This window comes from Passer domesticus, chromosome 2, assembly GCF_036417665.1.
Source record: "Passer domesticus isolate bPasDom1 chromosome 2, bPasDom1.hap1, whole genome shotgun sequence".
Classification (NCBI taxonomy): Eukaryota; Metazoa; Chordata; class Aves; order Passeriformes; family Passeridae; genus Passer; species Passer domesticus.
Window position 1 is genome coordinate 101,870,552 of NC_087475.1, and position 22,529 is coordinate 101,893,080.

Genomic DNA, 22,529 nt, shown 5'->3' on the forward strand with positions numbered 1-22,529 from the left:
TGTCTGGTCCCAGCTGCTGAGCCAAACAGCAGCACCTCTAGTGTTTTGCACCCTGGAGATGCTCTGGCTAGCTATGAGCACGTGAAGACAAGTCCAGGCATGCCCCGAGCTCCAGTGCTTACGGGCTGGGGCTTGTTGGTAGACGAGGGTCACTCCTCAGGCCTCCCTGAGATGGAGAAACCTTTTAAGGCGATGGTGAAGAAGGAATCGGTCCTCGCAGAGGGTTAATCCAGAAATTTTATTCTGGGTTGCACAACCTCTGAATCCAGTAACAGCTCCATGAGAACTCTCTGCGCATGGTGTGCTTGCCCTTTTAACCTGGGGGAGAGGGGCAGGAGAGGGAACACAGGGACCACCAACCACGTACGGGGGGAGGGGGCCTCAGGGGAGAGGCTGGATGGGCCAATGGCCCCCAGAGGGTGGAGAGCATCCTTTGAACCTGCCAATCACTCGATGCTCCCCTGGAATTTCTGGGTTGATAGACAGTGCTCAGCAGGAGTCAAGGTGGGGGAAAGGAGAGGTGATTGACACACCACCTGGGGAAGGAAACTTCAGGGAGGAACCAGGGAAACTGAGGCACACCATGACAACACACTGTAACACTCCTTGAGAAAATGTTTTGTTGGGGCTTTCTTTCCCTGAAAAAAAATAATTGTTTTACTCATCAGAAGAGCACTTGGAAAACTGGTGGCTGCAGCCAGGAGGGGTATAGTGCTATAGGACAGGGCTGCTTTGCCCTACTCCTTGGCCAAACAGTGCATCAGCACACAGAGCCCTCAGCAGCTTGACAGTGTGGCTGGGCTTGGCCTGAGAACAGACATAAGAAGATATGGAGCTGAAAAGATGATACAAAACTGGGAGGAGCTGTTGACTCCCTCAAAGGCAGAGGGAGTGCCCTGCAGAGACCTCGATAAATTAAAGGACAGGGCAATCAACAACTGTATCAAGTTCAATAAGGGAAAGTGCCAGATTCTGTACCTTGGATGGGGCAACCCTGGATGTATGGACAGACTGGGGAATGAGTGGGAAAGCAGCACCATGGAAAGGGACCTGGGGGTCTTGGTCAATGGAAAGTTGAATCTGAGCCAGCAGTGCCCTGGAGCCAGGAGGGCTGACCCTCTCCTGGGGGCATCAGGCCCAGCTGGGCAGGGGAGGGGATTGTCCTGCTCTGCTCTGAGCTGGGGCGGCCTCACCTGGAACATTGTGTATAGTTCTGGTCACAGCATAAGAAGGGTAATAAAGCTGTTAGAGAGTGTCCAACGTAGGGTAATGAGGATGGAGAAGGGCCTTGAGGGGAAGCCATATGAGGAGTGGCTGAGGTCACGGGCTGTTCAGCCTGGAGAAGACTGAGGGAGTTATCACAGTATAGAACTGCCTCATGAACAGGAGGCAGAGGCACTGTCCTCTTCTCTGTTGTGACCAGTGATACGACCCGAGGGAATGGCCTGAAGTCGTGTCTTTGTAGGTTTAGGCTGGATATTAGGAACAGGTTCTTCATCCAGAGGGTGGCTGGGCCCTGGAACAGGCTCCCCAGAGAAGTGGTCACAGCACCAAGCCTGCCAGAGTTCAGGAAGTGTTTGGACAACACTCTCAGGCACGTGGTGTGATTTGGAGATGGTGCTATGCAGGGTCAGCAGTTGGACTTGATGATCCTTGTGTGTCCCTTCCAACTCCGCATATTCTGTGATTCTACAAACAGCCGGGACTGGGCAGCACCTGCGGCTCTCGGTGGTGGATGCGGACGCCGAGCGCACACGCCATACAGGGCCCTGACAGCCCCCGGCTGGGTGGGGGCAGCCGCGGCACCGCCCCGTTGTCCCGCCCGCTGCCTTCCGGGGCCGGCCGCGTCCTGCCTGCCGCTGCTGGCATGCTGCTGCTGCGGCCGGGCGGTGCTGCAGGCCGGGCCTCGCTGCCGCTGGCCGCCCTGTCCCAGGTGCTGCGGCTGGAGCGGAGCCGCCGCACCGCGATCGTATTCCCGCTGCAGAAGCTGGAGCGGTACCTGGCGCCCGGCACGGACACGGCGCCGTTCCGCCTCTTCCAGCCCGGGCTGGCTGCCCTGCAGCGCGCCGAGGCGCTCTTCAGGTCCGACCGCGGCCACCCCATCGACTACGTGAGCTCCGCCGTGCGCATGGACCATGCCCCGCCGCCGGCCCTGCCCGAGGTCAGGCGAGCGCTGCCCCCGCGCTCCTCGGCCGGGACCGTGTCGGGGTAGCGCCTTCCCCGCTCCCGGGCCACCCCGGACTGGGCTCAGCTGCGCCAGTAAAGGAGTGGTGGAGTGGTTGTGCAGCTCTGTCAGAGCGCTGTGCAATATGTGGGGCACTTGATGCTTTTTAACACAGCGTTTATTTGTTGTTGTTGTTAGCCGTTGCGCAGCTCGGGAGCCTGACATGTTCGTGGCTGAGAAGTGACCAGGACTGGCTTCAGCGAGAGGTGGGCAGGTGTAGATGTGCCTTCTCTGTCTCTCCCCCTGCAGGTGTGCTTCATCGGCCGAAGCAATGTGGGGAAGTCATCTTTAGTCCGGGCCTTGTTTTCACTGGCTCCAGAAGTGGAAGTTAGAGTGTCAAAAACTCCAGTGAGTGACGTTTATAACTTCCCTCCCACTGGGTCATAAGCTGCTACCATGCAGAGGATAGGGCTGAGAAGGCTGGGAGGGAACAAGCTCTTGAGTAGCCTGAAATGACAGAAAGTGCCAGCTCTGGTAGCCATCCTCATGACTGGCAGTGGCCTTGCTCTAGCCCAGGGAGAGGCAGAAGGAGCCCAGCCTAGCTCTTCAGGCAGATGAAGGAGCTGCACAACCTGAGCTGGTCTGCTCTAAAGGCCTTTGAGAAGAACCAAGCTTAGAGACCCATTGAGGTATTTTTAGTCCATTTTGTGATTAGAGCCATGTAGGATTGCTACACGGGTAGGAGACTGGGCAGTTTAAAGCATTCTGGGGGGGCAGGGGTCTGGTATAGAGATACTTTGCAGAGCACATCCTAGTACACTGCTTAAAGCAGCTTTTTTAGAAACCACCCCTGTGCTTCATCTTGCCTCAATCCTCTCTTCAGGGCCACACCAAGAAGATGAATTTCTTCAAAGTAGGGAAGTACTTTACTCTGGTGGATATGCCAGGATACGGCTATCGTGCCCCGCAGGACTTTGTTGAGATGGTGGAGGCCTATCTGCAGGAGCGGCACAAGTAAGGGACCTACCTGTACCTCAGCACAGGGAAAGCCAGAGAGACACCCCTATACAGCATCATGTAATGAGGGGAGAAAATGCAGAGGGGTACCTGCTTCCATCCATTAGTTCTGACATCATTTCCGTAGAAGCTTCTGCAATGTCACTCATTCATGCTCAGACGGGTTAAAACAGCAGGAAAGACTGAGGTGCTGCTCCATGCTGACCTTCAGTTTCCATGCATGGTTTTTCTTGGCTCTTCCTATACCCAGATCCCATGTTACTTGTTTTTGCTTATGAATTTGGAAGTAGCAGAGCAGGTATGAAATAATGGTGACAATTATTGTTGCTTGTATTTCTGGCAGCTTGAAGAGGACTTTTCTATTAGTTGATGGTGTAGTTGGACTCCAGAAAACAGATCATATTGCAGTAGAGATGCTGGAAGAGTTTGGGATTCCTTATGTGGTAAGTAATGCTTCATTCTTGGGTCAGTTATAAGGTACAGGTAATCTAGAAAGGTGTGTACCTCCATCTGAGCTTATGCAAGTTGACCTACCTAAGCAGTAACCCTTTATTGTTAATAAAACAGGTTTGTAATGTGTTGAGGGAGACAAATGGGATTTAAGAGGGGTTTTTATGTGGTTTATTAAATAGATTATTTTTTTTCCAGTGCTCAGCTTGAGCAGCTTGAAAAGGCACACTCCCTATGCAGGCCATAGTTTTGGTGAACTGTGTTAGACTATTTTTTCCCATAATTATGACCACAGCTTTCAGACTGCTTTGTAAGATGGTCTAGGACTCTTACAGATGTTCCAGCTTAACAGCAAAATAATCTTACTTTCTTCTCTGAATCCTCCCTTTCCGGATCCATGCAGATGGTGTTAACAAAAATTGACCGAGCTTCCAGGGGATTATTGTTAAAGAATGTACTGAAGATCCAGGAGTTTGTAAAGGAGAGCACTCAGGGATGCTTTCCTCAGCTGTTCCTGGTCAGGTAAAGCTCCTCTCCACTGCTGCTGTTGCCTTTCTGGTGATGAGTTCAGTATGGCAAGATACCTAACACAAGTCTGTCTGCTCTAGAGGCAGCACCTCTCTGTGCCTCAAGGATAGAGGGTGGGCTGCTGATGGGGAAATATCCCTTCCATTTTTTCCCCCTTCTCTGCAAGTGAGTGAAGTTTGTTTCCAAGGGTGCTTCTTCCTTTGGCCTTTCTCAAAGCAAGGCAGCAATTCCTGTGCTGCATGGTAGCAGGCTTTCCCATTTTATTTGGAGTCCTGGTAACAGTAAGAGCTGCAGTTGTTGGATTACATAGCTAAAGTGCAGGCTTTTCCCAATTTGTACTCTGAGACATGTTACTGAGCACAGCCAGTGGCTGTTTGCCTTTATTACTCCAAGACACATCAATATGTGGCACTGAGCATCTATGCCTCTGTTTCCACAGTTCTGTGGAGTTCTCAGGGGTTCACTTGCTCAGGTGTTTTGTGGCCCATGTTACTGGAAACCTGCCCACTGTAGAGGCCAGCTGAAAAGACCTACCGATCTGCTTGGCTCATCAGGAACAAAAGGTACCAAAACCAGAGGTCTGGGGTTTTTGTTGCAAATAACCTAAGTTACTCTATGGTATTTTTGAATAAATTAGTATTTATAAAGCTAAATTTTTTCTTTATTAGGTTCATCAGTTCAGGAAATTTGCAGTGTGAATTAATCCAGGTTATTATAAAACTGTTTAATAAAACCTACATGATTGTGATAAGGAGAAAAAAAGTAGGTAGCCTCCATAAAGAAGGGAAGTTTTAATACAGCATTTCCTCTCCCTACACTGAAATGTTCAAAAATCTACTACTCCGTGCCTAACCTTTGCTGTATTTAGGATACTAGAGACAGTCTAGTAATTTCATTATTAAAGAGGCATTTAATCTAGGAAAGAAAAACTACAGCCCTAACTTTAAGCAAACTGTATTACCCAGTTGAACTGTATGATACACAGAGATTTACTTCTGTCATCTGGGGTTAGGGTTAGGATAGCAGGGGCCAAAAACTACCTCCTGTCCAACCTACCTGCTCTAAGGCCATGCAGACTGGAAATAGCCAACCTGTTATCTGTGAAGGTGTGTTTGATATCTTATATATTTTACTTTTGTAACTCTTTTCTGTGTCCTGTGTTCAGTAGGTGTAGCAGGATAGCATGCCTTGCTTGCAGACATTGAGTTGTCCCTGTTCCACAAGGATGAAGGAGAGAACACATCTTTATGGGATCTGCTTTTCCAGGAGTGTTGGCTTGAAACAGAGTGGAATAAAAGACCGACATATAGAGGAGCCCTGTCCTGAACACTGTCATGAGTCAGTGCTGCATCTACCTTCTGAGATCCAGCATGAATTTCTGCGGCTCCACGTGGATGAATTGCCAGATCTGAGGCACACCATCCATGATCTGTATCTGCTCTAGCCTGGCAGCTGAAGCACAACACGGATACGTCCTGTATGCTTCAGGGGAACTGCTTCCCACAGCAGCTGTGTCTGTCTAAGAGCACTTGAAACTGTCCAGTTACAAGGCAGAACTGGACAAAAGGACAGCCATCAATAGCAGACCTCATACAGGAGAACTTAGTCTAAAGTTATGAATTGCCTGTGTCAAATCCTGGCACTCAATCTTTGCCATGTCTTGACGTGGCCAGATGTAGTTATGCAGTTGTCAGTTACTTTCATGAAGTGTTTAAACCTCCAGAAAGGAAAGTTCTTTTGTAAACCCCTCTGGCAGTGCAAAAGGACTAGAAATATCACTTTCTTTCACTGTGCAATTTCTTGTACCACACTAGACATGTATGCTGTTTTCAGCATACATGTAAGAAGACGAGCATGTGAGGAATGCGGTAAATGTGGCTTTCTAACCTCTGCACCTTAGTGATCAAACCTGTAATTCTGTTAATATTTTGTCTCTAGTCCCAAAATGCTTCAGGACAAACCAGCCCAAGGGATGCATGATGCCAGAAATGCAGTAGTAGCTATACAGATGGAACAGGTGAAAGTGAACACTTCAGGAAGGGCCTTTTTGTAGTATCTTGAAACCAGGATCTTCCAGAAACATCAAGGCTGTAATTTTCAAGGCCTCAGCCTTGACTCGAGCCTCTGAAAATAACCCTGAATATGTAAAAAAGTGCATTTCTGGTTTTAGTCCCTCCTCAAGAACAAAACCCCTTTCATTTCATTAAAACTCCTTACAGTGCTAGGAAGTCTTTTACTAACCATGTAAATACATTAAATAAGTGCAGTTAATCCATTTGTACAAACAAATTGTATGTGTGTGCATGGAACATTAGGTACCATCTTCTCCAGTTTTACCTAGGGCCACATCTTGGTTTTATTCACAAGTGCTTTAGATACTGGAATAACTCCTACATTTTGCTCAGTCATTTGCAAGAGCGAATGGTTTGATTCTTGAGTGTGACAGTGCCCCTGTGACGAAACGATAAATAAAATCAAGTCCTCTCCCTAAACAGTAAAACTTGGATTTAATTGCCTTTGTGGAAACAGGCTTTGGGAAAGCAGGTGTCTTGACACACTACTGGACTTTTTTTGCCAGGTTCTTAAGGAACCAGTTGAATTTTAGAGTGAGGAGCTGCACTTTCTCAGGCCGGGGACATAAAAGATCTCCCTTTTGCCCTCATCGATGAGTGGGGGGTGGGCCTGGCAGCATACTGATACAGTAGAGCTCATTTCCATTTTAAATTCAATTGTCTTTAGTTGTTTGCAGTGCATAAGCTTCACTTAAGTGGTAAAGCTTTGCCTATTCTACAGCTGTTATTTACAGAGATGATGTTGAGTATTAGCTTCCATGGAAAAGGATTTCACGTTGTGCATCTTCCCTGGTCTTTCAGCAGTACATTCTCCACTTTCTTCTTCTACTCTGTCTTGTGTCTGGTCTGGTCTGTCACCATAACCCTGGCACTGCAAAGGCAGTATTTTTGCAAGTGTGCAAAACTAGAACATTGCAGTCTGGACAGGTGCACTAGTAGGTCAGTAAAAACTGGTTAAACAATTGAGCTCAGAGCATAGAAGCCAGGGGGTCATACTCCAGTCACATGGCAGTTACAAATGGAACACAGCAAGGATGCGTTCTGGAATGTGTCCAGTTTAACATGTTTATGAGTAATGTGGAGGAGGTTGCTATCAAACGTTCCTAGGGCACCAAACTGGGGGGAACAGTGAACATGCTCAAGGGCAGGGCTGGAGCAAAGGGGCTGACAGCAACTGTATGAAATACAACAGGACTGGAGCACCTCCCCTACAAAGACAAGCTGAGTCAGTCAGGTGGAAACCTCACAGCAACTTTCCAGTATGTGAAGGGATCCTAAAGAGAAACCAGACAGGGCCCATCATAAAGTGTAGTGATAGGACAAGGGGGAATGGGTACAAACTGAAAGAGGGAGACTTACCTTGGGCAACCTGGTCTCGTGGGAGGGGTCCGTGTTCACGGCTGTTGTGGTGCACCAGTTTAGTTGTTCTCTTGCACTGGGTGATTGGGAATTTACACAGAATAGTTTTGTATTGCACTGTATAGCTTATGTTATATCATGTGGTTTGTTACCCCATTTCCCCATCACATGGCCTTTCCCTCACCTGTCCCGGTACCCCCTGGTGGTCTCTCCCCTGGGTTACCCCTCCCCTCACCACTCCTCACTGGTGTCCCATTGGCCCATTGACCTCTCCCTCTGTCCCCATCCCAGGGGGTATAAAAGCTCCCTGCCACCAGGGAACACCCTTTTCTCCCATGGGTTTGTCTGCCTGATGTGTGTCTTGGAGCCGGAGTGCACCCCAACAGCCCAGGAAACACGTTTCTTCACACAGCAGAGGAATTGGGGTTAGATGATCGTTAAGGGCCTTTATTCCAACTCTTTTACATTCTATGATTCTGTGAACGTGGGCAAGTGTGCCTCGCTGAAGGGAAGGAAAAGCCCCTGCCAACCGAACAAACCGACCGTGAAAAGCCACCCTTTCTGACCTCGTGGCTGACCCTCTTTCGAGCAGGGGGGTTAACAGACACCTCCCGAGCTCACTTTCAAACTACGCTATCCCGATCTGTCAATCCAACAATGAATGTCATATCCAGGTTTGGCGAGGGTCACGACACCTACGCCGCAATACCACAGCGGTGCGCTCCGCACAGGCAGGCCCGGCAGCGCCGCCCGTCCCGCCCGGCGCGGCTCGGCGGGGCCGCGGGGCGGGGCCTGGCCGCGGAAGCTGTTCCGGGCCGCCGGGCAGCCATGGCGGATGAGGAGGAGGACGTGCCGGTGAGTGCCGGAGGGGCTACTCTTCCCGGGAATCCACAGCCCAGCCACGGACGGGGGAGTGGCGGGAAGGGGCCGGGGCCAGACGGGCGCTGACCGTGGCCTCCGCTCCGCTGTGCCCGTGTAGTTCGAAGAGGACGCGGAGGACGCCGGCGGGGGCCTGGACGGCGGGCAGGGCAGGAGGAAGCGGCTGTTCTCCAAAGAGCGTAAGTCGGTCCGGGCCTCAGAGCCCTGCCCAGCGCAGACCTGACCGGGTCACTCAGCTGAAACCCCGAGCCGACAGCTGTGGGGTCCCAAAACTCACTTCTCCTTAGCAAAACAGCGGCTTTCACAATGTACCTGGGCTGCAATTGCAGAAATCTGCTATGTAGACCCCCCTCAAAAATACTGCTAGTGCATCCTCTGGACCTAGCTGTGCCCAAAGTCAGCTGCGCTGTCACTATGCAGTGCCTTGCAGCCTAAATGAATATTCAGAGAGCCTGTCCTCAGACATGCTCTTCTGTATGTACAGCTCCTGTCCCTACAGGAGGGCTTTTGTTGGCTTCTGTTTATTTCCTGTATGTTTCCTCAAGATTTGTCTTGCCTGACAGATGAGAGTGCCATCCTGGTGCCGGAACATGCAGGCTGGTGAGCTCTAACTAGATGTGTGCAGCACTGAGTGGATGAAAGCCTTACGCTAAGTGTTTCTTTGTGCAGTAAGGTGCATGATGTATGGATTCGGAGATGACCAGAACCCTTATACAGAATCAGTGGACATTCTTGAGGACCTGGTAATAGAGTTTATCACTGAAATGGTAAGTCAGCTCTAGATGGCATGGTCAAAACATCCCCACCAGAACTTTAGCTTTTTTAAGGTTAATACCTCTGACTCAAATACTGCATTATCCCAGGCCCCAAAATCATGGCATTAGTAGAAGAAACATAAACTTGGAATTTGTTTTCTCAAGATGAATGCAAAATTTATGAACCTTGCTCCATGTGGATTTAGAACACTGAAGTGTTTAAGTAGCAGTTAGATCAGTATTGCAGGAGGGGAAATACCCAGCTGACTTTGGGGTTCACTGTGGCATCACTGTGGTATGTGCAGCTGACAGAAAATGTGGCTCAGATTTGAAAGTCTCAACTTTTTGTGTTTGCCCAGTGTCTGTACATGGGATGGGAACTTAGCTCTGCCCTACAAAAGGAATGCATTCTTGGGCCTGAGGCCATTTCTCTTCCAGACCTGGATACCATTTCTAAGTATCCAAACATTCTCCTTTCTTTTGAAATGCTGGTCTTTCCTACCCTTATCAAAATGCCCTACACTGTCCTCTGATACAGTTACCTCACACTGCTTCCAAATTGTGCCTAATCTTCAGCCATTCTGCAGGCTGGGTGTCCTATATGTAATCTGGCCTTCGTTCTGATACCATTATATGATGTATATGTAGTGGTTATGTTCAGTGTGTAAGTGACAGCAGAGTAAGTCCATGGTTTACTGGGAAGTTCTCTTGTGACTAGGATGATGGTGCCCAGAATCTGCAATTGCTTACTTTTTTTATTACAAAATGACAGGAACTAAAGTGGAATTGAGACCTTAAAAAAGCACCATAGCAAAGGGATGCTGCTGACTTTTTTTTCCCCCTCTAACAGACACACAAGGCCATGTCCATCGGGCGGCAGGGTCGGGTGCAGGTTGAGGATATTGTCTTTCTGATACGCAAGGATCCCCGGAAGTTTGCCAGAGTTAAAGACCTCCTAACTATGAATGAAGAACTGAAACGAGCCAGAAAGGCCTTTGATGAAGCAAACTATGGGTCTTGATTCTGTGCACCTGCTGCCCCGTAAGAAGGAAGATCATGTATTGTTTGGAAGGGTTTTGTAGGATGGTCACTGCTGGGATGTCTGCCCTGCCTCACAGCCTTTTCTGAGAAATATTAGAGCAGCTAAAACGTTACTTGATTGTATGTGGTATACTTAGGTATTTTTATACCATTTGATGAAATGAGAAAAAGAGCTCTAAAAATGCCTGCAACGGCAGGAGTCTGTTTCAAGTAGGCCTGTGTTGCATCAGATGGCTCAAGGGCTGATGATTCATGATTCTCTGAAATTGTTTCAGTTGTCACTGGGTATTCCTGTGATGGGAAACCCTGAAAATGGATCTTGGTTATCTGTATGAAGACTTTAAGCCCAAACTACTATCAAAGTTGTGCTCTTTGCTCTGTATTTGCTTCTTGAATAAAACATAAGTTTGTGCCCATGTTTCATAACTAAATGTACATGGATCAGTTCATGTAAGACGGGTAATACAGGCCACACCTGTGCTTTTCTCTACTTCTGGAACAGCTATGGGAAGGTAGGTTCAGTTAACTCCTAATTTCAGAACAAGCATAACAAATGCTGAAACAGCAATAATGCTGCACATCAAGGCTGTCCCCTCTACAAGCAGCACAGAAGGAAGGGTGTAAGGCTTGGAAAGGTGCTGGCAAGTCTTTTGTCCAAAGCAGCAGTGAGTGATCAGCTGCAGCCTTTCTGCCATGGATGGGAACTGTTTGCACTGTGGATTTGACAGCAGCATTTAATATGTGGTCAGGCAGTAGAGAGGAGACACTGGAGTAAGGGTAACAAAGTCACTGTTCCTGGACAAAGGTAGGTAAAAGGATGGTGACTATTCAGTTATTTGAAACACCCTTAACAATCAGCCATTAAAAAAAAAAAAGCTGGTTTACAAAAACATAATAAAATGGTTGTTACTTTCTTAACAGAATTCATTATGTGAATTAATGAGACACCATTAGGGTTCAGAGGGGTTTACTTAAAAAAAAAGCAAACAAAAAAAACCCAAAAAACTAGAATGACTTGACCCCTTTTCTCCTTCAAGTGCAGGATCAGACACCTATTGCTGCAAAAATAGAATCAATATCTGTGTTCTCAGCAGCTTCTTTCCACACAGGGCCAGGGCTTCCTTGCAGCAGCAGCTGCTTAGGGGTCCCTGTTGTGCTTAGTCTGACACGTCCTGTATCAATGCTGGAATGTTCTTCCTGACTTGGAGACCCATCTTGGTAAGCTGGGAGTCTGAGTGATGCACTGTTCTCACAGACCCCAAAAAGCTCAGGAGGCTTTTGCCCACCAGTCTTTGGAGCAGTCTTCAAGAGTGCAGATGATCTGATCCTCCTTTGGCAGAACCGTGCCTGGAGGTGCTGCCTTGGCCAGCGTGCGTGTTGTGACCCATACAGGAGGTATTTACATACAGATGTTTTGACACAGCGCAGCTTCTTCTTCAAGCTTAAAGGGAGCAAAGTGTACAAAGCAGAACTTTATCAGCTACTCAAGTGTCACTTCATTTGGAGTTTGGACAGATTTCATTATTACCTGTCTCTATCATTTTCCTTATCATACCAAGGAAACAGAACAGCACCTTGTACAATAGTAGCCAAAGCAGTCTGAATAAACACAACCCTTGCCTCATACATTTGTTACCATAAAACATGCAGATGATTTAAGTTTCATTGTCATCCTCCCTCCTAAGTACTGTACATTCGTTAGCCTTTTAAATCCTTTTTAAATCACAAGTGACTGAAGCTAAACAGAATGCCCATGGTCAGAGCACCCAGTAACCTGAACTAGTGATCGTGAGTTTTAAAAGAATGGCTCAGACTACTGTGTTTCACTATACTATAGCAAAATACGTAATATTAAAATACTAATGTTAGACTCAGAAATCCCACACCCATGCAAAACTACCTGCATCCTTGAGCTTCCACATGGTGTAATCGGTTGCTTTTCAACAACTTGTTACGCAGAAAATAAGCTTCTGATTTGAATTTGTTGGTTTTGCACCACAGAATAGCTTTTCTGAGTGCCTCTGACAGTTCCCCAAATGATGAAGCTGTTTGAATCATGTGGACAAGAGATCCAGGCTGCTGTGATTTTGCTAGCTGAGACAAAAGCGTTGATGACTTTGCTTTAAAAGGTGTTGATGCAGTGCTTAGACCCTGAAACAAACAGTAACAATGTTTTAAAAAGATGATGTGTCTAATCCTTTCTGCTGGAAGGAGCAGAAGACAAGGATTTTTGTGAGAACATTCCTTATTTACTAAGGAGAAAAGGGAAGAGCAGTCTTGTTTTGTGGCATGCAAAAAGAAGAGGCAGATATTTAGAATTTGTATTCCTGTCTACTGCTGACTTGGTCTCTGGTCATTTCACTTGACAAACCAACAAATGCCCAAATTCCTGATCAGAAATAAGCAGTCACTGATTGTCTGTGCAAAATTTCCACACTAACCTGAGTTGCTAGACAAGCAAAAATAAGGCAGGAAAAGGGGACATTTTCAATCAGGAATATCATGTTTCAAGTGTTAGAGTCTTTAAAATACAAAAACCCCCAAAACTATTGTGTAAAAAAACCCAAACTACCAACCTAACATGTAAAATAATACCATACAAACCTCTTGTGGGGGATGTCTGGATGGCCTAAGCAAGCTCTTCACATCAAACCCTGAGTGCTTCCCTACAGACAGAGAAAAAAGTTCCATTACAACACTGAGGTAGTTTTATTTCTTTGCACAGAGATGCCACAGAGCTCTCAGCAGGCTCACACCTGTACTCAACGTTTCCAGGCAAACTCAAGGGACTACACTCGTGCATTGCAGCTGGCAAGGATTGAAGAGCATGCAGAGGTTTACAGATGACTGCAAAGGAGAACTTAATGGAAAAAAGCTTCACACAAACACATGGATGGCTGCAGTCACTGGCCATAGCCCTGACTGCAGAGAAAGATTTGGGCACAGTTCAGAACCAGCAAGCACAGGATACTTGCATCCTGTACAGACAGCCTTACCTACTCTTGTATGGACTGCAGACAAGTGCCCATAGCTTCTTAGCTATGCAAAAGCAGGAAAGTACAAATAACTACTTTCAGGACCTGTATACTGCATTCATTACCTGCTTCTCTCAAGGCTGTATCCTGTTTAAAAGAAACATCCCCCAAAAATCATGATACTGACATCCACAGCTTTATAAAGGCAAGGGCACATGCAGCATTCTCTTCCAAGGACAGGGAGTTTGTACAAGAACCACACTGTGGGTAGTAGAACCACACTGTGGGTAGTAGAAGTGCTTGGCCCTATTGGAAAGAAGTTGCAGTCAGTCTCTGAGATGTCAGAAACTGTTACATTGGCATAAAGCTTTACCTCTCCTGGTTGTGGGCACCACAACTGTCTCTCCAATGTCCACGGAGCACAGGATGCTGCAGTTTTTCACAGCACTTGTACAGGTCTCAGATTTTTTCTTTTTCCCAACCTTTGATATTGCCTCTGGCACTGCTGAGAAGAACTTCTTCATCCAGCTGGTAGATTTTTTTGTTGTAAGCATTTTAGCATTTTGTTTCTTTGCCTCAGAAGATACGTTAACTCCAAGGAAGTCACCGATATCAGAAGGGAAGGTAAACCCCTTGATATAAGGGGTCTGTTGTGTCTCAGATACCAGATGAAGCATTGTTGACAAGGCACTGTACAAGGACATGAGGATCTGCAACACACACCTGTACTGAATCCTGTAGACAGAGGACAAAAAGGAATGGAGCTTCCTCTAGCAAAACATGATGCTCACTGAACAACTGCCTTCAGCTCAACGGTCCTTTCCCTGTTTCCCTTCAGTACAAATGTACCTTTTTACATTCCATCACCCTGCTTTCCTTAAGTCTGAGCTTTAAGGAACTGTTCCAGATCAGAATGCAGGAGTGTCTTGAAAATTCCTGATCAGTAGCCCCTCTGCTTCCATAGAGTGGAAAGTTTTGCTGAGTGCCACACTTGGGACCCATCAGGTTCTTGGATCATATCCAAGGTGCCATGAGGTCTTCCCACAAAAGCACCCCGCACCAACTCAGGCCTGATGCCATACGATTGCCTGCTCTACATTTCCTGGAGTTAGAAGATTTCTTGTGCCACAGAAAGTTGTTCTAACAATGTTTTTACTCCTTCAGCTACAGAGAGCAGTTATTCTCCCAGACTGGTTTCTCCCAGAGAAACTAGAACAATCAATTTTCCTAGAAAACTCAATAGTATAATAGAACATCTTTAACCCAGCTTTTCCATTTCAGCATGAAGCAGGACTTACTCCTTGCTGCACAGAGTACCAGGTGTTTGTGGCACGCTGACACTAACACTGTGATTTCATTAGAGGTACAGCCAGTTTATTAAGATCCAAGAACAAAGCCTACCATAAGAGTATGTAAGAAGTCTCTCTCTACCTGTACAACTCTGCAGGTGCTAGAATCAAGTCCAAAGGCATGAAGGGATCTCCCCTTCTCCTACTCCCAACTGAATAAAGCTCCCTTAGCAGCAAGGCCTAATTACAAGCCCTTCTCCCTGACAGGCACATCAAACAGACACAAACAAGACAGACTTTTGAACACACAAACCAAAGCCGGCTTAGGAGCCCCGAAGCCACAGTATTCAGGAGTATGAATTCCTTCGAGCAGAGGTGTTTAATGGACAAGCTGAAGATTACAGCAGTTAAGGTTAAAAAAATAAACAGCATGTAATGAGACCTGCTGAACACACCAACTAGAGGCAATTCATAAGGCGATATCCTGGAATAATCTGGGAGATGAGTATCCAAACTTTGTTTGGATACTGTTCTGGCTCAAGGCCAGAAGAGCTGCTAGCCAAACAGCCTGAGGTTCCTACATAATAGCTTGAAAAGAAGGTTTCTGGCTATCACAGAAACTTCAAGTTGCACGTATGAATTGCACAACTGAGTCCATCAGCAATACAGGGCCTACACAAAACCTCATTTTGGTCTCATGAGGTGCTACTGGTGAACTCTTAACATAATGTTTTTGTGTGAAAAAAGGATACAGAAAAGCTTTACAGCAACAATCCAGTAGGCGCAGTATGAGCTTGCAGCCTCCCAATACCTTCAAAGCCACAGTTTCCAGCATAGGCTGGCTGGGAACCAAGCACTCTGCGTGGACTTTGGATGCATTTTTCCTGTGTTGATACAAGGATAAAGAGTTGGTTATGATTTAACATCCTCTTCCTTTAGCTCTGCAGATTGAATTAATGGATAGTACAAGATATGGGATCATGACACTTACTTGGGAATCAGTTCTACCAGAGTTTCCAGGCAACCCACCAGATTCATTTTCCACAGGCGCTTCAAACATTGCTCTACCTAGGAGAAAAGAAAACTACTTTGACTGCTATTTTGAGAGACTGGTCTAAGAACTGTCACTATATTAAACTGTCACTATATTATCAGTTTAACAGCCCACACTGGAGGTTTGTGTGATGGGATGTTCTGGGACATTTATTTCTCTATCTGCACTATGATGAAACACATCCCTTCATCACTCTGCTGTAAATAAAGAATTAAATGAAGGACTGGAGTAGACCATGTTCAAATGGTGCTGCATGATTTCCCTGCTGTATACAAGGGCCTTTACTACTGGATGTCAAGAAGCAAAACACATAAAAAAGTCACGAAGGTAATCACCATTCCTACTCCATTTCAAAACAGTTATTTCAAACTGCTGACAACCCCTTTCTTGGAAAACTGTCACGATGTTCACTTTTCATCTTAAAACAGAAAGTATCTAATAAGTAGGATAGGATTATTATTCTTCCCATCATTACAATTATTTAAGAATGACGTCCCTGTATTATTCATGTATGCAAAGGTATGGAGTTGTACCTATTTCAGGTCTCAGCATGAGTGTTGGAGACCAGGGCAGGAAAACTGAAGTTGTGCTTGCTGCACAGAGCCAGGAAACCCACTGGGCTCAACCGTGAGAGAACAAAAATGCACCTGCTCACAAACTTTTTTTGCACGATGCTCCCGGAGCCAAGTGCTATTCGAAAGGCTTTTCGGGGAGCGGTGACTGGGGGCCGGGAGTACCCAGCTGCCAGGCGGGGTTGGTGCTCACCTGCTGCAGGGCCAGGTAGGGCCGGTGCCGGAGCAGCCTGCTGTGGTACACGTAGAGCACGGCGCGCAGAACGCGTCCCTCGGCGGCCAAGCCCGGCCCCGACAGCCGCTTCCCGGCGATGTCGCAGCGCCGCCGCAGCGCCGACAGTAACCTCACTGCGGGCGAGACCGGGGCACCGCCTCAGCGCCGGCACCGGCGCCCGCCACCGCTCCGGCCACTCCTCCGGCTCCCACCGACCGACCACCCACCGCAAACACCCGGGAGCGGCTTCAAACACCCCCCAACCCTCGGCACCGCGCCGGGACCTGCGGGGTGCTGCGCCGCCAGCGGCACCGTGGCGCTGTTCGCGGGCCAGGGCACGTCCAGCCGGTTCCAAGGCTCGTCCCGCCCGTCCCACGCCGCCCTGGGCGCCGCCATCTTCCCGCTGCGCGCGGCGAGCCTCAACGTGGGCGGCACCATCCGGGCGGGCCGGCGGGGAGAGTCGCGGGCCGGACCAAGTCACCCCGCGGGGGTGCGTCATGGCCCGGGGCCTGGCGCTGATGCACTGCATTCCCAAATGTTATAAGCGAGAAGGGAAATAACTATAAATTATGAGCGTTACTCACACTTTCTAAACCTCGCAATTCTCCCCTGTGTGCCTCGGGAGCTGTGGCCGTTGGGGGCAGCGCATCAGCAGTAGGAGCAGTGAGTGGTCCCGGGGTGACGCCAGTGCCCAGCCGTGCCGCTGTGCTTTCCTCCTCGTGGCGCACACGGTGCTGAAAAAGCTGCGTGATCGGCTTCGCACCACGAGCAATTCATGTCCGGAGTAGAGGACATAGTCTTAAGTTGCACTGGGGAAGGTTCAGGTTAGACATTATGAAGAATTTATTCACAGAAAGGGTGATCAGACATTGGAACAGACTGCCCAGAGAGGTAATGGAGTCACGTCCTTGGGGTGTTTAAGGAAAGAGCGGATGTGGCCCTCAGTGCCACGGTGCAGCTGACACCGGTGTTCCGTCTCAGGTTGGGGACTCAATGATCTCAGAGATCTTTTCCCACGCAATTGATCCTGTGATTCTGGGATATCCATGCTCTGGGCAAGGAAGGGCCTTGCTGCCCATACCCCAGGTACCTTCCTGGCCATCCCGATACTCCATGGTCACAGCTCCAACTGTTGGAATTTGCTATGGGGGGGGCACTGCAGGTGCCTCATGGAGTTGACTGCTGTAATTCATTAGTGCTGTTGAAATAGTTTCCTATGAAAATTAGTTTTGTAGTGTTCTGAGTTTTCCTCCCTCAAGTACAAGACATTTCCTGCCTCTTTCCCTCCCTGCCTGAAGTTGAAGATACTCTTCTTCTGCTTGCAAACATTGCTGCAATTAATGTATTTGTGAGAAACAAGGGAGATAAATTGAGCACAATTTTTGTACACTCTTACTTTCTCTTGGTTCCATTTTGTTATACACTTACTCTGTTTTAAGAAGTCTCATACAAGTACAGAAAAAGTTATGTGCCTTTAAAAAGACAGAGCAAAAAATTGGCACTAATGGTTGCACCTGTAGGGAAGAGAGATAAGAGCAAATCAAGAGCTAGAACCGATAAAAAGCTGCTGTGAAGACTTCTCCAGCCTGGGAAAGGAAGTTCTAAGCTCCCTAGGCTAAAAGTGGAGGTTAGAAGTGAAAGGAAAAATGGAGCCTTCAGGGTGTGAGCAGAAGATTGCAAAGGTCTCTCTAGCTGAGCTTCTGAGGTGTTTTGAGCATCCTTTAAGTGAGGAGCAAGCCTGGGCTATCTGCTTTCAGTGTTGCAGAAAAATAGAGCAGTTGGCCCACAGCCCACCACTCTGTTCTGTGTTCATAAAGGATTCTGAGAGCATCTTTATCCATGCTGATGGTACTGCTTCCTTCAAGCTCTACAAGTCTGGTAAGAGCATAGGTACTTGCAGATGCCAAGTGTTTTCTTCCATAACAGGCTGAAATGTGAGGACAAAGTAGAGGAAGTTTCTTTTCCCCTGCTTTTTATGTTTTTCTTTCCCCCTCTCTTTGCTGTGTACATGTGTCATTAAGCTATTCTCCTGCATATACTTCATTTCAGAGGACTGTAGATGGGTGATAATACAGGTGTATGACCTACTAAATTCTCTAATAGTGCTCTATTGAGTCAGTTGGTTCTAGGGAATAGCTGTGATGAAAGCCTTCTACCACTTATGTTATTTGAAATAAATAGTCTGAGGCTTTGTTATATGTACTGTTCTGTTCATCTTCCAGTGTATGGTTCCTTTGTTACGGTAACTCTCACAGCGGATTTATAATTGGTACTTTCCCTTTTTTTGGTCACTATGTGTTGCCCAGCAAGTGGTAATAACTCTGTGTTATGTAGGGCTGGGCTGGACTGCAGCAGAGGTCAGTGCTAGGCTAACTCTTCAGAGCCTGGAGTGGGTAGTAAAGAATAAAGATCCTGTGCCTCCCCTGGGGGTTGGATATCAATTAGCAAACAACAAAATGCAGTAGCTGTTACTTTGGGCTAATGCTCACAATAACATGAGTCTCCCATGGTGTTTTCCAGGGCTCCCCAAATACCGGCCCACTTTCCCCAGGTAGGACTGACTTTAGTCAGAGGAGTTAGTTACCTTATTACAAACAATGCTTCCTGCTCCCCTCTCTTGAAAAGGGTTCTAAAAGCTGTTTATCAATGTCTGTACAGCTGTTTTTCTCCCCTGATCCTTGTTTTTCCCTGTCAGATGTCGGCAGCATTCAGCAGTCAGAGGGCAAGGTAAGCCTATGTCTTTACCTTCGTTGTGTGTGCACGTACACTCCTGTAGAAGGCCTGCTCAGGAAATGCAGGATGTCTTAGGAAATTATCAAGGTGTTTGAATTTGCTGTGGCCTGTGAGAGTGACTCCCCTGCAACCTGGAAAAGGAAACAGAATGCTTGGACTGAACTCAAGTAAGACAATGGGACTGGGAAACAATATGTACAGATGCTGCCTGCTGTGGCATACACCACAGTCTTTTCCTAATGACTTATATCCTAGAAGTGCCAGTTATGGCCGTTTAAAACTTTAAACCAGCTTAAATGGGGGTATTTCTCATGCTGAGAGATGTGTTCAGTCCTCAGGAGCAGAGGAGTATGCACACATGGCTGGCAAATAAGAGCTGTGATGTTCTCCACAACACTTTGTGCTGTATTACTTCCTTGGTCTCTGTCTGCAGTTGTTGGAGTACTTGGGAGGGGTGATCTATGAAGGCCTAGACTGGGGAATCAACAGCCAAATGGAGCGAGAACTGAGTGATCCTTTGGAGAAACTGCTGCGGCTCATGTTGAAACTGGATGACAAGGCAACAAAACCACCAGTCACCATGCAGGATGTTATCAAGGTTTCCTTCTTCCCCCTTAGTAAATATAGCAGCTTTAGAGGAGTTGATGGAACAGTGCTGTTGATCAAGAGGCAAGACCATTTCTGGGAAAAAGCTGGGTGGGCTGTTGGAGGACAGAGGGAACATTGGCCTTTTCCCATCAGAGGGAACATTGGCCTTTTCCCATCAGAGGGAAAAGGCAAAACCATTTAAGATGTTTGTAAGTGCCCATGGAAAATAATTAAAAAGGAAGACAGTACAGCTCTCCCGCAGCTGTGTCTACAAAGTCCTTCTGTACATAGTCTCCAAATTCAATACCTAGAACACTATAGATATTGAAAAACTCCCTTTCCATAGTATTTGGCTTCTGCAAAGGCTGGGATTTGAATGTCTCAACTCAAACAGATATTTTTCTCTCAGCCATAATTTAAAGGTATGAGAAACTTCCCATCCCTCTGTCTGATCAGGACAGGGAAAAAGAACAGGGCAAGTGACTCCATCTGCTGTGAGTTGTTGCTCTTTGAACTGGAGGCTTCACCTTTCAGGGGATGCTTTTTATTTCAAAGCACACCTTAAGGAAAACAAGATAAACAAATTACACAGCTACTTCCATTATTGTATATAAAAGATTTAATATCTTCCTTCTTTGTTCCTCTGTATCTGCGATAGAAAAAAAAAGGGAGGGGTGAAGAAGATGATTTTTAACCATGGATTGAGGAAACAGAATCTTGCTTTATTACATCCTACTGTGTTGTTTTTTTTTTAAAACTTCAACATCTTTTTTAAATACCTGCACTTCTTTCAGGCCTGTGAGGAGCACTTGTCCAGGCCTTCTGAGGCTACCAGCCATTATGAAATGACCTGTAAGAATCTGTTTGCTGAATATATGGAACTACAGAAGCTTATGACCATCATCCAGACCTCCAAAGAAGTATGTTTAGGATTACCCATTAGATGCTATTCCCTCTACCTTCACACACTCATCAAGTTTTAAAGTAACCTTCTCATTGCACTAGAAATGGAGCACCTGGATGAAGTTCTGCTTTCACAATGTGAATAGTTGCTGTCTCTGAACCATTTTTATTTATTGTAGCATTTGAAAGTTTTTGGAGTTTCTTGGCTTTTCAGATACACATTAGTAATTTATGCTAGATAGATAGGAAATCACTGAGGAATGTAGAGTGATGACCTCATATGCTTGCTTTTCTCAGAGACTGAGAAAAATGGATGTGGAAGATTGCGTAGAAAATCCCATTAAAAAGAAGAAAACCCATGGTGTAAGATACTTATTTTTTTCATTATGGGGACTGGGTTTTTTTGGTCAGTGTTGGCTCTCTGAGGCTTTCCATTGATTCTTCTATGAAAAATAGAGCATGAACACAAATTGAACACTTAGGTTGTTCAGTAGCTTGAGGAGTTAAAGACTTGTTTGTAAAACAAGCTGGGTAGTGAACTTGAAGTTAAACTATTTCATATGTCAACCTCACGTGGGCTTTTATTCTACCCAAAGATTGTCTTTGTGGTACAACTTAAACCACTTCTAAAAATGAAGGTGGAGGCAGTCTTTGGAGTAAATGCCCACAAGTAGTTATGCAGGCTGTTTCTTCCCACAAATGAGCCCCAAATTCTCCTGGCAGGAATTGACACCTGCCAAAAGCAATCTGTTCCTTTCTCATAGCTGGACTGAAAACTCACAGAAAACTCTTCTGTTGTTGGTAGTCCTGGGGTGGACTAGTTCACTCTTATTATGTGGTATCTCTGTGGGTCAGGACTGGCAGGGACTGAAGGCCAGTAGCACTGTCCATCTTTGTGAATATGCAGCTCCAGCAGCTCAAATGAAGGAGTGAAAGAAGTTGAGGAGATGTCACTCCTACCTTCTGTGCACTACCTATTTGTCTTTGCCTTTTGTGCTTCCATAGATGTTGGACTGTGTGTTTGGGGCAGGGAAGGCAACTTACTGTGCTTTTTTCAAGGCCCTACACAGTCAGGGCTCGATCAGAAACAAATAGCTCTTCAGGCTGGAGCTCTGCCCAGTGTAAACAAATGCTCTGTAGTCTGGAGTCTGTGGAGACAAACAGCAAGCCCTGAGAGACTTGTGGACTCGCTCTCTTTGTCTAAATAGCACTTGCTTTGAAGCGTGCTCAAACTATTTGTATGAAAATGTTTGTGAAATGTGTGTTCGGGCATATTCTCAATTTTGTGATCTATTAAAATAAACTGGCAAGCTACCTCAAACCACAAACTCATCAACTGCTGTAGCTCTTTTCTGCAGGGAATGCATGAATAAATACATGGGCTTTGCCATGTGGCCTGAAGGCCAGTGTGTTTGGCCTCTGCTCCTTCAGGAGGCATGAATTCCAAAAGCTGGATGTCTGTTGTGAATCCTCTACTCCTAGTTTCCCAGTCCCTAAGCACCAGCTGATTGTACTGCTCTGACAATCTCTTGAGTTTAAAATAACCAGGATGCCAGCTTCTCTGGGGTCCCACTGTTAGAGCTGATGTCTTGAGTGGTGCTAAGCAGGTAATGTGCTCTATGGACCACACTTTTTCATGATGACTGATACAAAACAGATCTTCTGAAATGCAGACCACAGTATGAGAGTGTGCAGTGTTGTACAGTTTCAGCACAGCTTACATGTCCCAGGTTGATGTTCACCTTGAAATCTAAGCAGTGAGACCTGTTAGAAACACAGCTGTCTTAGCACTCACCTGTTTGAACTCAAGGCAATAGGTTTATAGTGTTGTACTTCATAGGTTGTGGAAAGTTTAGGTGGCTTTTGGCAATACATCAGATGGCAAAAATAGAGTAATTGCAGTGACCCAGTCAGTAGAGAAATAAAAGTATGAGTG

At 46.7% G+C, this 22,529-nt stretch overlaps 4 protein-coding genes and 1 long non-coding RNA gene across 24 annotated transcripts in view; 3 read left to right on the forward strand and 2 right to left on the reverse strand.

Annotated features, from left to right (window-relative positions):
* Positions 1-1,825: 1,825 nt before the first annotated feature.
* GTPBP8 (GTP binding protein 8 (putative)) lies at positions 1,826-6,651 on the forward strand. 3 transcript variants are annotated; one of them, XM_064410121.1, is made up of 7 exons: positions 1,826-2,161; positions 2,474-2,572; positions 3,048-3,178; positions 3,525-3,624; positions 4,035-4,153; positions 4,599-4,722; positions 5,325-6,651. In XM_064410121.1, the coding sequence occupies exons 1-6, from the start codon at positions 1,868-1,870 to the stop codon at positions 4,681-4,683; spliced, it is 828 nt and encodes a 275-aa protein (XP_064266191.1). In that variant the 5' UTR covers positions 1,826-1,867; the 3' UTR covers positions 4,684-4,722; positions 5,325-6,651. The 3 variants fall into 3 exon arrangements, with proteins under 3 accessions (XP_064266191.1, XP_064266192.1, XP_064266193.1); XM_064410122.1 differs by having other exon boundaries at positions 5,328-6,651; XM_064410123.1 differs by having other exon boundaries at positions 5,426-6,651.
* On the reverse strand, positions 6,648-8,345 carry LOC135294610 (uncharacterized). 4 transcript variants are annotated; one of them, XR_010356690.1, is made up of 3 exons: positions 8,212-8,345; positions 7,591-7,666; positions 6,648-7,505 (listed from the first exon to the last, which is right to left on the reverse strand). It is a non-coding gene; the product is annotated as an uncharacterized LOC135294610 (long non-coding RNA). The 4 variants fall into 4 exon arrangements; XR_010356692.1 differs by having other exon boundaries at positions 8,157-8,340; XR_010356691.1 differs by having other exon boundaries at positions 7,775-8,340.
* A 24-nt stretch (positions 8,346-8,369) lies between these two features.
* Positions 8,370-10,378, forward strand: TAF13 (TATA-box binding protein associated factor 13). Its single transcript, XM_064410124.1, has 4 exons — positions 8,370-8,445; positions 8,570-8,648; positions 9,139-9,236; positions 10,075-10,378. The coding sequence occupies exons 1-4, from the start codon at positions 8,419-8,421 to the stop codon at positions 10,243-10,245; spliced, it is 375 nt and encodes a 124-aa protein (XP_064266194.1). The 5' UTR covers positions 8,370-8,418; the 3' UTR covers positions 10,246-10,378.
* An 839-nt stretch (positions 10,379-11,217) lies between these two features.
* NEPRO (nucleolus and neural progenitor protein) lies at positions 11,218-16,849 on the reverse strand. The gene is made up of 9 exons (XM_064410105.1): positions 16,654-16,849; positions 16,349-16,503; positions 15,521-15,597; positions 15,282-15,413; positions 14,843-14,920; positions 13,614-13,975; positions 12,870-12,931; positions 12,166-12,416; positions 11,218-11,706 (listed from the first exon to the last, which is right to left on the reverse strand). The coding sequence occupies exons 1-9, from the start codon at positions 16,805-16,807 to the stop codon at positions 11,310-11,312; spliced, it is 1,668 nt and encodes a 555-aa protein (XP_064266175.1). The 5' UTR covers positions 16,808-16,849; the 3' UTR covers positions 11,218-11,309.
* A 194-nt stretch (positions 16,850-17,043) lies between these two features.
* Positions 17,044-22,529, forward strand: part of LOC135294605 (protein spire homolog 1-like) — a 70,441-nt gene continuing 64,955 nt past the window's right edge. For 4 of the 15 annotated variants that reach the window (XM_064410109.1, XM_064410113.1, XM_064410112.1 and 1 more), the window contains exons 1-5: positions 17,269-18,247; positions 19,065-19,096; positions 19,536-19,700; positions 20,485-20,610; positions 20,891-20,956. In XM_064410109.1, the coding sequence (XP_064266179.1) occupies positions 18,016-18,247; positions 19,065-19,096; positions 19,536-19,700; positions 20,485-20,610; positions 20,891-20,956 (621 nt within the window). In that variant the 5' untranslated portion in view covers positions 17,269-18,015. The other 11 variants (XM_064410107.1, XM_064410116.1, XM_064410114.1 and 8 more) reach the window with 10 other exon arrangements.